This window comes from Typha latifolia, chromosome 11, assembly GCF_019914945.1.
Source record: "Typha latifolia isolate L0001 chromosome 11, TyphaL0001v2, whole genome shotgun sequence".
In the NCBI taxonomy this organism is placed as follows: Eukaryota; Viridiplantae; Streptophyta; class Magnoliopsida; order Poales; family Typhaceae; genus Typha; species Typha latifolia.
Genome location: NC_133096.1, coordinates 5,060,501 through 5,073,150, shown reverse-complemented (window position 1 = coordinate 5,073,150; position 12,650 = coordinate 5,060,501). Strand labels below are relative to the sequence as shown.

The window sequence follows — 12,650 nt, the reverse complement described above, 5'->3', positions numbered from 1 at the left end:
GCTTGTCTCGAGACAACCATCTTGTCTACCGATCCATAGTCCTTCCTCCACAGCACCATGATGCCACCCGAAGCCCTGACTGTTGGAATTGCAAGCCGGTGCCATCTCCTCCCGAGTGCCCTAGCCACCCTACGGGCCTTCCCCCAATCTGCATGTGTCTCCAACAAACAAACAAGGTCCAATCTATGCACCCTAATGAGATCTCTACATCTGTCTAAGACCTCTCTCCTTAGCACCCCCCTACAGTTCCATAAAAGAGCATTCATCATTAAGTAACACTGCATGGGAACAGAAGAGCAGGTCACATCCAACGACCCCTCTTGGAGGCGAAGGCCAACTACTGGTCCCCGGGCACGTCGTCATCCATATCCACCAGGCCATCACCTTCTTGTGTGGGATCATCCAGTAGTGATTGCTGCAAGTCCACCTCCATGGCTCCTCCATCTTCCATGGCCCCTCCACCCTTCGCTTTCGGTTGATGAGTTAGGGCATTCCGCAGGTACCCAACCGCGGTGGTATGGGCGCGGCCTAGTTCTTCTCCTTGCATCTCCTCCGGCTGCGTGCATGCAGACGCTAGCCCATCTATGTACACTCCTTTCGGGAAATCGGCAGACCTAGGCGTTCACATGGGTTTGTTCTTGACAGTATGTACGTAAGCTGATCGAGTCGGCTTGGTGTTGCTAGACCCCAGCCGAATGGGGATCCCATTTATGGTGACCCTTCCCGGATCATCTTGAGTGTCTTCTTGGAAGAGGGACTCCCTGTCTTCGCCTTCCCTTCTACTATTTGTTGCTGGTACTTTGCCCGATGTGTCAGTCGGGGGTCGGGGGTCGAGGGCCTTGGTGATCCTCCCCCTCCATCTTGTCTTTCGGGACGTGAAGCCTCACGTCTTGTCCATCTCCTATTGGTCGAGTACGGGGTCCCTTCCTTGCTTCCACTATCTTTTTTGTAGGGATCGAGGCAGATGGGACAACAGCCATTTTGCCCTTACCCTTTCCTAAGGCTGTCAGGGTCACCTTTCTAGGCTCCTTACTCCCTATTGCACGCACATGCTGACGTGGGTAGCTTCTTAGCTCGTCACGTTAGTACTTGTCTTCCTCGTCCCGGGTATACTCCGCCCCCACTATTCTCACTTGTCTCCAGCTTTCGGCCCCGCCGAACCTCTCCTTGCCACTGCCATACATACTCCCTCCGACCCAACCGCCTCCTACTTTGGGTTGAGGTTGGGGTCTATCCCGACGTCTCCTTCTCTGCGTCGTACACCATGGACCGTAAGTGGATACCCCTTGCCCCAGGTTGTCTTTGTGCTTCTCCGAGTGGTTATTGTTTTGCTCACCCGCTCTAACCTCCACCTCCTTTGCCACTTGTTCCCTAGTACTCCTGTCCGGCAGCCTTGCCACCTTATGTCCGACCCGCCCGCACTGGAAGCAAAAGAGGGGGATGCTCTCATAAACCACTCTCTGCTCTAATTGATTCTCCTTCAGTCCTAACCAAACCGCTCCTTCAAAGGCTTTTTCAGGTCTATCTCCACACATAGCCGGGCAAAGTTGCTCCTTGTGTGATCTAGAGTTGTTTCATCAACTCTCAGTGGTCGCCCAAAGTATGCCGCTACCGGTATCGACGCCTCTAGCTCCTAGTATTCTTTGGGCAATTTGTGCAGTTGTATCCACACTGGCGCCAAGGTGAACGCCTTAGCTGTCGGCCTGAAGTTATTCCTCCAGGGTATCAGGTTGATCACTTTGCCCATAATAGTCCATGGCCCATTCTCGAGGACATAATCCACATCTTCTTTCCTCCCAAAACGGAAGACATAGTATCTGTCGTCCATGTCGGAAATGGAGAATCCATCGATACCCACCCATAGTTTGGTAAGGATACTCTTGATGCTTGCCAATGGGAGTCCCCTTCTTAGGAACCTTCCGAATAGTGCTAGTCACCATCTTTCTCTGCATTTCTCCAAAACCTCTAGGTCGATAATGACACAGTCTTCCAACTGTCCCTTCAGTTTCGCCAATATTTTGTCCGGGATCCTTCCTTGAGCAAGCATCTGTTAGTGGGCGCTCGCAGCGACCTCCGCCCGAGTCGTGGGCTTAGGCTGCCCAGCTGACTTATTATCTCGCTCCTCCTTATCTAGCTGAGTAGCCTGCCCATTCCCCTGAGGAGGGTCTTGTTGACCGTCCAGCTCTTTCCTTTTGCCTTTGGATGACTTCGAGGAAGTAGCTTGCCGCTAGAGAACATCTTCACCTCCCTCCAGAGGTGGAGGGGATGAGCCGCTCATCTTCTTGCCAGGTAGAATGTTTGAAATAAGACAACATAAAGAGTCCACAATATTTCCACTTCTCCTGATTTTATTAGTGTGTCTTAGATTGCATGTTTACATTGCACAAGATCCACTAGGCTATAATTAGGATGCAAGAAGAAGTATGTTGGCCAAGGAGTATGTAGGGAAGATCCAAAACCCACCAGGTCCACGTGAGGACGGGGAACTAAGTGGCTTCACCGAAGTCGGGTTGGATTAAGATCAACTCGGACGACACCTTTTCTGTGGAGGCTTATTAAGGCGGGTGTTAGTTCGATCACCAAGAGATCTACTAAGGGTAGCTTGGGGTCCTAAGGACTCCGCCCTCATGGCAGAAACCTAGACTATCAGGCTTAGGACTTCTGGTTGTTGAGACCTTGGCGGCCACCATCCCCGAGATGGATTTGCTAGTGCTTGCTAGGATTCTTAGAAGAGAGGATTCTAGCTCTTAGTGCATTAGGATCTTGATCGAGAAGTGTCAATGTCTCATGCAGAGAATTCAGACTGTTTGGGTTCAACATGTGCGTCCTGAGGCAAACCGAGCAACGGATTGGTCCGCTGCCCAAGGTAGCCTAAGTTTCGATAGGAAAAGAAGTCTGTTGGCGAAAGATAACGAAAATTTATAGCACTTTATTTGACAAAAAATGAAACATAAAACATCTGAATGAGAAAAATCCACAAGCAATTTCAAATTATTAAGGAAACTACACCAAATATTTGCATATGCGACAACATTGACTCTGCAATAGCAATAGGTAAATAGGATTTAAATATACACCAACAAGAAAGTTCCCACTCTGATTATATAACGAGCTACATTAATAGATAAATGACTAGCATTGGAAAGTCACTCATCTATTTAAATTGCTTTCCTTGTTGACTATTATAAAGGTTCATTACCATTTATCATGAAATGTTCCTCAACGGAAGATTATGTTAGTATGTTGTAAATTAGAAAAACTTATATTTGATACCCTGCCTTGCCTTGCACCTATTTATGGTTTACACGCATTTTTAATATTTACAAATGGAACCCTCCATTTAAAAGAAAAAAAATTGTTATTTTTATTAACTAAACTAAACCAAACTCCTAAATTAACTTAACAAAACTAAAATAAATTACCAAAATATCTTTCCCTAAACCAAAATATAATACCCAACTCAAAAATACTAAACCCATCTTAAACATTCCCTTAATATGTTTACTTAACAGAAGCAAAGCCATTTTGTATCTCTGTTAATGATATTTATAGATGGAGCTTAGTCAAAAGTTCAGGAAGGTACAGTGATATTACAAAGTGCAGAGAACAAAAAATGATTCTGTCAAAAGTTGGAAATAGCCACAACTAGTTCCTGATATGCCCAAGATCATATTCGTGATCTATTTCGGCAGGGTCTGTTGTATCAAACCAATTTCAAATAAACATACTTATCATCCTTGATCCACAATCCAAAATCTCCCTCATCAATTACTGACATAAACAACTAAAAGAGACAGTCGGAACAAACCTAAGGTAAGGTCATTAACCAGCCATACATAGCAACATCGAAAGAGGGAGAACAGGATGAGCTGAGCAATAAATCAGCTTTCTAACTGGAATGACGTAGTTTTCACTATAACCTTTGACATGCATCGTATAAAAATAATAACATTTACAACAATAATAGGAGAAGATGAATACATCAGCAATTTGCTAGATAGAAGCATTCATCTCATCAGAAGCTTATGCAGTGAGAGGATCAACTAAGGAAATGAACCCACAACAATTAATATATGAAACCTGGTACTAAACAAGCCTGGTAGCAGAACATAGCCATATGAATCATGTTGGTTTCTCATAGCTGTTCTGGTCTCTGAACTCTGCAATCTTACTCCGAATCATTTCAACTACATGGGGCTGCACAAACATGTGCGTACTGTCAAGCATGTGCAGAATGAACTTCTCTGATGGGGGCATAGAATTGTTCAGATTGAGGATGAATTGAGCCATGGGAATGTCACTGGATCAGTCACAGAATCAAATGTATATTTAAGAAGTGAATAAAAGTAAGCAAGGTGAGAAGGAGAAAAAAAGCAGGCATATAGTATTTCCATCTGACTTGGAGTTTACCAGGATATAAACACTCCTTTGATTGCATTCACCATCTTCTCGTACTAGGAGTCTAGAATTATCCCTGATCTAATGAACAAGAAGAGATGATACAACATATATAGCAATGGAGAGAAAAATAAAGTAAAAGAAATGCAATGAGGGTCCTAAGCTAAGAAATTTGTGGATAACAAGTAGCTAGACAAAATATTGGGAATTAGCTATAAGGAGCCTTTTCTACCACTGAACTTCATTTATAGTAAGTTTTTTGTAAAATGAAGTGCCATCATGCATTTTCTTAAGCCCCCCTCCCAAGTCATTTTTGGTATTTTCCCCCTATCAAGGAAACTTTTAACTCAATAAAATCAAAAGATAATTACACATAGTCCCCTTAAACTATTACCCATTTTCAAACCTTTGACCATTTTACGCTTATTTTAGAGGAAACAAAAAGAAAAGATTAGTGTAAGATGGTCATTTAACATTTTTTGTTAACATCGTTTGGTTTCTTTTATCTTTTTCATTTTTGAGGGCGGGGGTCTATTTTGCACGTTTGAAACATCTCAATTGGTCCTCCCATAATTCATCCTCTGTAGATAGTAACTTGTATCCACTATACTTATTCTCTCTATATAGTAACATCACTCATTCATTGCAAAATGCACAAATGTTATTTCCTAGTTGTCCAACATTCTGATTGATAAACATGGCTGGTTCCATTGTTGCTTATTTTCTTTTAACTTAATTTGTAGATGATGATTACATAACACATAGAGGCATTTCTTCATTTCCCTTCTTGTTTAACTAAGAACCATTGTTATAGAAAAATCCTCATAGGTAAAGTTTCTAATCAAGAATTATCTTTTCCTTGTCTTGATGTTTCAATTTCCTAAGTATTAAACCTTTAGATTCTAAGGATCTTTGGCATATTTTAAGTTTATTATTCAACAACATCCTCGATTTATCAAGTAAAACACTGCCATCAGCAAATAACATACAGAGTACACCACATAGTCTCCTCTCATCTTCAATAACTGTAGTTAATCCATTGAAAGCAAACAAATAACTGAATAATGACAAAAGCTCATAGATCATTAGAAAAAGGAAAAGTGCAGAAGGAACAAAGAGAGCAAATAAGCAAAGGAGAAGTTGATTTACTCAAAAGGACAACAACAATCCAAACTAAATATGACTAGAGATAAAGTAACACAAAGTATTATAGTTAACTAAAATCAATGGTTGTGAGATCTGATGGTGACAACTAAAAGCTTTGATAACAATTTTCGTGAAAAGGTAATGGGGCAATAGGCACTTATGGTGGCAGACTTAGATTCCAAGCATGGATAATAACCAAGGTCCTAAGTATCGGTTTTGAGATTGGGATCGGCTACTTTAAAAAAAACAATACTTATTGATTGTATAGGCCTTCTGTTTCAGATGATTCAGATTGGGGATCAGCCGTATCGGCTAATCCATTTTGGCAGTACAAATTGGGACTAGCCATTACTTCAATCCATGATCATAACTCATGAGACTCAAACAAATGCACTGGTTCTAACTAAACGATCTTTATTTCAGCAGAATAGTTGATAAAGTTCGTGGTCAGCAGAACCCACACTAGATGGCTTTTTCATGAGTAAAGACCTTAAGGTGAGTTGCCTTGGCCATTTGACCCTGTTCTTACTGGAATCTGATCCACATTGAACAGCAATGCCATTTTATAACTGCAAACATATTAGTTAGCAATTACTACTTAGCTAAAGCAAGTAGTGAGAAAATTAAAATATAATTAGATCTATGATTCACTGTTGATTGATTAAGAACTGAAGTTTGGCTAAAACTGAGGAATTGCTTGAGTATTGGACATATCTTTAAGTTTCACGCACTTCAACATTTTGGATGAATTGATTTTGTTGGTTCTAGCAGTTTAAGTTTGGCCATTATCAGCAGCAGAGATTATATTAGCTGAAACTCATTAAAAGGGGAAAACTAACTTCTCTCATAAATTATGGAAAGTTTGATAGCTAACATGGTACGCTGTAGAGTAATTATTGAAATTGAATAGAAGAACAGTAGAAAATCATAATCCCATAGAACATGCATTGAGCGATTTGGAATAAAAGAAAAGTTGCATGAGATCCTTACTGTAAACAATAAAAGGAGAAGTAGAGAAGATTGGAAGTGGTGACTAACAAGGAGAGATCACAAGACATGGGAGAGATCAAGAGTGATCAACGAACGTGCAGAGAGAGAGAGAGAGAGAGAGAGTGAGTGAATATGGTACTATTAAGAACAAGGAAGTAGGAATAGGGGTGAAAACGGATCGGATATGAATCTGATACTGCTCAACTCACATGGGATTCATATTTTTAGTCTGCATACAGATTCAAATATGAATATTAAATGAATAATAAATTTAAAAACCATATCTTAACTAAACGAATACGGATTATTTTTTAATACAGATTGGATAGTTTTTAGATGTGAATCGAATATGAAACAAATATATATTGGATCTTAAATGGATACATATCAAACCTTAAACTAATTGTTACTTTTCTTTTAGACACAATTAATACAAAAAACTAAGAGTTTCAAAAAGTAATTTCTCTATAAATAACATAGAACACATTATTAGTAACAATATTAGTATTCACTATCTAAATGATTTTTTTGGGTGTCCGATCTAATAACCTCATTAAATTTGTCCAGTTGCATAGAGATATCTTCTTGGTCAATATTTCAAGATCGGCTAAGATGTGCATAAAGAATGCAAGAAACAAAACAATCAGAAGAAAATAACACATTCTACATAATATAACATTTAAACAAAATTACACCACACAAAGAATAATAAATCACTTCAATTGAGCATCAACATATAAACAAATTCTATTTCTAACTTCACAAATTTCAATTGACTTCAACATACAATCGCTTCATTCACATTAACTTCAAGAAAATTAAGTTACACAAATTCAAATACAAAGTCTAGACAAAAGTTCACATTACTTCAAGAAAATTAAATTAACACAAGTTCAATTACAAAGTATAGACACAAGTTCACATTAACTTCAACAAATTAAATTAACACAAGTTCAAAATATATCAATATCCCAAAGTTATAGAGGAATAGAAACACCCAACGATCCAGAAAGAATGCATATTAAGCAATAATGCAATATCTATAATCTTGGGAGGAGGATATTTCCTTAAAAACACAGAGAAGACAGCCATGCCCTAAAATTAGCATCTGAATCTCTAGACAAGCTGAACAGTTTTTCAAAAGCAAGGTAGAAATTAAAGAGCTCTGATCACCGACAAGAAGAAGAACCTTAACTGATATGTCATTTAGTACATGTTAACTATAGACAACTAAATAATTAATTTTATGCATTGATAGAGAGATCTACTTACAAGGTTGGTGACAACGGAGTTATGATGGCGGCGAGACGAGGATGGAGGAGGCGGAGCTTGGTGACGCGGCGGAGTGGTGATGGCGGCAGAGCTTAGTGACAAAGGAGACGCGATGGTGGCGGAGCTTGGCGACCGCGAGATCGAGGAGGGACAAGGCTTGGCGACGGCGGAGAGCCGGAGAGGTAATGGCGGCGGCGGAGGAGTTGAAGATGGCAAAGGCAGGGTGGTGATTTTGGGATTTCAATGGCGGCTAGAAAAGTAGATAGTGTTTTTGGTTTCGATGATGAGTAAGTAACGATTGAGGACTTGAGGTGAAGATAGTGTAGTGGGTAGATCGGGGAGTGGGTGTGTGATGGGCCAGAGCCTATCTTTTTCTTATCATTACACAATGATCACAACGAGACGAGTGGAGGTGGTGGTAGAGAGCAGCGGCAAGGGGAGGGGAGGAGTTCTTATCGAAAATGGAGTGAGGAGGTGTTGTAGAGGCTAGGGGTGGCAATCGGATTAGGTTAAACAGGTTCGAGTCTGGTCAGATTTGGGTCGAATCAATTTTATCTTGACACAAATACGACTCGATTAATAAATAGATTCGGGTCGGGTCAATTTTATCTTGACACGAATACAACTTGATTAGTAAACAGGAATACGACCCGATTAATAAACGAGTAACACGACCCGATCCGCCTAACCCGTTTAATAAACAGATTGGGTTAACACGACACGCTAACACGACCCGTCTAACCCATATACTTAAAAGAGTCGTGTTAACCCGACACGCTAACACGACCCGTCTAACCCATATACTTAAAAGAGTCGTGTTAACCCGACACGTTAACACGACCCGTCTAACCCGTTTAATATAAATTTTATATAAATTTAATATTTACAAATTTATCATATTGAAGAATGAAATAATATTCCAACCTTTCATCCATCTCCCAAAATTTTGATTATGGCTAAAGTTTATATTGGGCTTTTGATTAATGTACATCGAAAAATTTGTACTATTATTGCAATTTACTGAGCGTGCTAAATTAATTTAAGCAAGCTGTAAATTGGTATGTAGAAATCTCTGCAAGATTGCAACTAGTTAGGAGGTAACAACTTAATGGTAATTGCAATTAAAAAAACATATCTTCACAATTACGTCTATGTTCACTAGGAGGAAAAAAAAAAGGAAAGACAGGGGTATAAAAAGCCAACTATTTAATCGAATCATTAGAGTAATATTCACATCTCTCCCTTCTTGAAACAAATTGATATAGAGTATAATTGGTACTGCCCAAATTCTTATCAGCCAAATCTGAAAGCAATCGATGAAAGAAAGAAAGCATTTTTCATAATTGAAAAATAACAATTACAACTGGAGCTGCCAAAATTCAACTTTCTCCTTATGCATAAATACAAATTTATCAAAATAAACATCCTTATACTTCTTGCATTTGACCACAAGATCTGCTCAGGCTTTCCATGATTTTTAACAGTCAACAACTACAAGGCATGCTCCTCTTACCTACTCTTCCTGAGTTTTTCTCAAAGGATAAGAAACTAGTATAAAAAAAAAACAATTGACTTGGAGGATTTTTAATACTGTCGAGATCCTTCTCAATGAGATCTGGAAAAATCGATGAAGAAAGATATCAGTTTTTTCATAATTGAAAAAGTTATTTCAACTAGAGCCATTAAAATTTAGTTTTCAAATCTATCAAAATATTGAAAAAAGGCAAACAAACATACCTATATTTCTTGAAATTGACCATATGATCTGGGCATGTTATCCATAGACTTTCTCAAACAATCAACAATAAGGCATACTCCTTTCACCTCATCTTCCTCGAGATTTTCTCCAAGAAGAAGAAAAAAGTAAAAGAAGCAAAAACCATATAAGTTCACTATTCAAGAAAACCATATAACCTTCTTTGTCATGAGTGATGGGAAGATCCGACGGCGTGATCGCCATGAGGAGTGAATGAGTGAGGAGATCTGACGGCGTAAGTGACGGAGAGATCCAACGGCGTGAGGAGATCCGGTGGCATTACTCGGCGTGAGGAGATCCGACGGCGTTACTTGGCGTGAGGATGATACGAACCGGATCAAATCTGGTCACATCAAATGGAGATTAGGCTCAATGGATTGAGTTTGTTAAGATTTTATTTAATTAGCTAAATCTAGCTCTATGTAATTTAGGGAAAATATTCGCAGAATATTTTACACATATCCAAATAATATCAAACTAATTGGATAAGGTCGTCAGCCTTTAGATCTACAACTTTTATATTCATGACTTCTCCAGATTCGGAATCTATCAGTGACAAAATGAAAGCTTAATTCGAGAGTTAATCCAAGAAGATAAGGAAGACTGATTTAGTTGGTTTGTTAGGGTTTTAACTTAGTTGTTGATTTATTATGATTTGTTAGAGTTGTTTAATTTAGTTGATGAGTTCCTAAGGTGAGCCTCTATATATATGTGGAGGAAACTCTAATTGAGTAGGAAGAAGAATGCTATTGGATTATTAATTTCTTGCCTCCTATTATCTATCTAGCCTAATCTCCCTTTGATGTGATCCGCTCTGATCTGGTTCGTATCAAAGGAGTGAGGGGTAAGGGGCGACGGCGTGAGGAGTGAGGAATGAGGAGTAAGGGGTAAGGGGCGACGACGTGAGGAGTGAGGGTAAGAGACGACGGCGTGAGGAGTGAGGGGTATGGGGCATGGGTAAGGGTTGGTGCTTGGCTCTTGGAGATGGGGAGTGGCCAAGTGGGGACTTGTCACATCAATTGGGTGTTAGGGTTAAGGTTAGAAAAACTTATATATATATATATATATATATATATATACACACAATGGGTTGGCAGGTTAGCGGGTTGACCCGACCCATTTACTTAAACGGGTCAAGTGGGTCAGAGGTATAAACCCGAACACGACCCGATTAATAATCGAGTTAGGCGGGTTGACCCATTTATGACCCGAATCCAATTAGACTAAACCCAAACCTAATTAACAGCCGGGTTATCGTGTCGAGCTATGGGGTCGGGTCAATTTTTGCCACCCCTAGTAGAGGGTAGCAGCGAGACGAGGGCGATGGTGAATAGAAAAATAGAGGCTACTAGAGCCTAGAGGTGATCACATGGCCTAATCCGGCTATGCCTACCCGGTTTGGATCAACATAAGTTCGGCTCGACCCAGTTTGGATTGGCCTAAGTTCGGCCTAGACTCGGCTTCGCCCGACCTGACCCGAGGTCGAATTGCCAATAATCAGCATGGGCCAGCCCTTTGCCCCCTTCCAGGCTTGGATCGGAAGATCGCCTATCGTCCCGACTTGAAAGCCTAATTTAATCATTTAGTTATTCATTTTGTTTCTAATGGCTAGTTTATTTTTTATCTTTCCATTTGCAGCAATATTAGCACAATGGTCAAAACAAAACAAAAGGAAAATATATATAGAAGGAAATAATGAGGGTTTCCATCGTCTCACCTCTGGTCTTAATTCCATATTTCCATGGCTCACCCTCGGCTCACTTCTAATCTCTAGAGATCGTTCACCTCCAGTTTGCTCCAGATCGCTGTTGAACAACCAGACAAGTTAGACTCCCTACTGGGCTACTCCTACCGTGGCATCATTATATGGTGTTGTCGTTGGAGTCGTGGGAGGAGGAGATGCTGGTGTCACAAGAGTAGGAGGAGGTGGTGGTGTCACAGAAGGAAGAGGAGAGGTGGCGTCATAGGAGGAGGAGATGTTGAAGGAGGAGAGGAGAGTGCAGGCCATGGAGATCCTCGAGGAGAGCTGGAGGGTAGAAGTTGAACCTTGTAGAAGAGCTTGTGGGCTAGGCAGAGCTAGGAGGATGGTCTCCAGGTAGAGCTAGTAGGAGTTGACCCATCAAGCTCGGCCTGACAACCTGCTCTCTCACAGACCGATGGGTGGCAATGGGCTAGACTATTCTAGCCTGGCCTAACACACTCATGGGCCGGCTAGCAAACACAGTGCCTAGCTTGGTTGGCCAGGTAGGCCCGGCCCGCCTGATGATCGCCTCTAGAGGCGGTTGATGTTTGGTTTGTCAAACAGCCAGATGTGAATAGGCATTGATAAGTTTAGTTGTTTTGTACATAACTGGGTTAACGGATATAATCAACTAATTATCTATAATTAGATGTGCATTGGTATTGAGTGGACTCTAGCTCTCAACTCGAGTCAAGCAGGACCGAGCCCAACTTGAATCTAAGCTTGATTGGAGGATTAGGAGGCAGCGATGGCTTGCCGAAGAAATAGGAGTAGCTGACAAAGGAAGAGGACGCAACAGTAGTGGCTTGCTAATGGAGGAGGAGGCTGACATCAATGGAGGAGGTTAGAGGAGTAGTAGGAGGCCGATAGAAAAGGAGAACCACCAAGCTCTAACTGATAGCGGGATTTGCTATGAAATTCTAACATTTCCTCCTTTGGATGATTCTTATTCTCGAAAAAAAATTAGAATTCAGCAATACATTCAATAATTCTGAAGTCTAGCATGTTATATTGTTGAATAAAATCTAGATTGATCTATATACAAAATTTAGAATATGAAGAAAATAAGAATCGTACATATGTTGTTCATCTCTGATTTCCTTTTTTTATCCTCAAAAAAGAAAGAGAGATTAGGTAAGTCTTCCTCTCTTTCTCCTCTCCCTTTTCATTGATGACTTTCCATAGGGCAAGCAAATTAGGGTTAAGGAGTGGAAAGTGAGCCTACCCTTTATATATATAAAATAAATCATTTAGCCCACCCATTATGAGCTTGCATTGGATCCAATAAGTCCTACATTAGGCCACCGAACCACTTTAGGGGATAATAAGTACTCATAACCCTAATTA

General features: G+C 40.5%; 1 protein-coding gene across 2 annotated transcripts; it reads right to left on the bottom strand.

Moving 5' to 3' along the window:
- Positions 1 to 3,907: 3,907 nt before the first annotated feature.
- On the bottom strand, positions 3,908 to 8,276 carry LOC140798272 (general transcription and DNA repair factor IIH subunit TFB5). Of its 2 annotated transcripts, none has more exons than XM_073152078.1 (3): positions 7,807 to 8,276; positions 4,411 to 4,474; positions 3,908 to 4,300 (listed from the first exon to the last, which is right to left on the bottom strand). In XM_073152078.1, exons 2-3 carry the CDS (start codon positions 4,443 to 4,445, stop codon positions 4,123 to 4,125), a joined length of 213 nt encoding a protein of 70 aa, XP_073008179.1. In that variant the 5' UTR covers positions 4,446 to 4,474; positions 7,807 to 8,276; the 3' UTR covers positions 3,908 to 4,122. The 2 variants fall into 2 exon arrangements, with proteins under 2 accessions (XP_073008179.1, XP_073008178.1); XM_073152077.1 differs by having other exon boundaries at positions 4,411 to 4,479; positions 7,807 to 8,274.
- Positions 8,277 to 12,650: the final 4,374 nt, after the last annotated feature.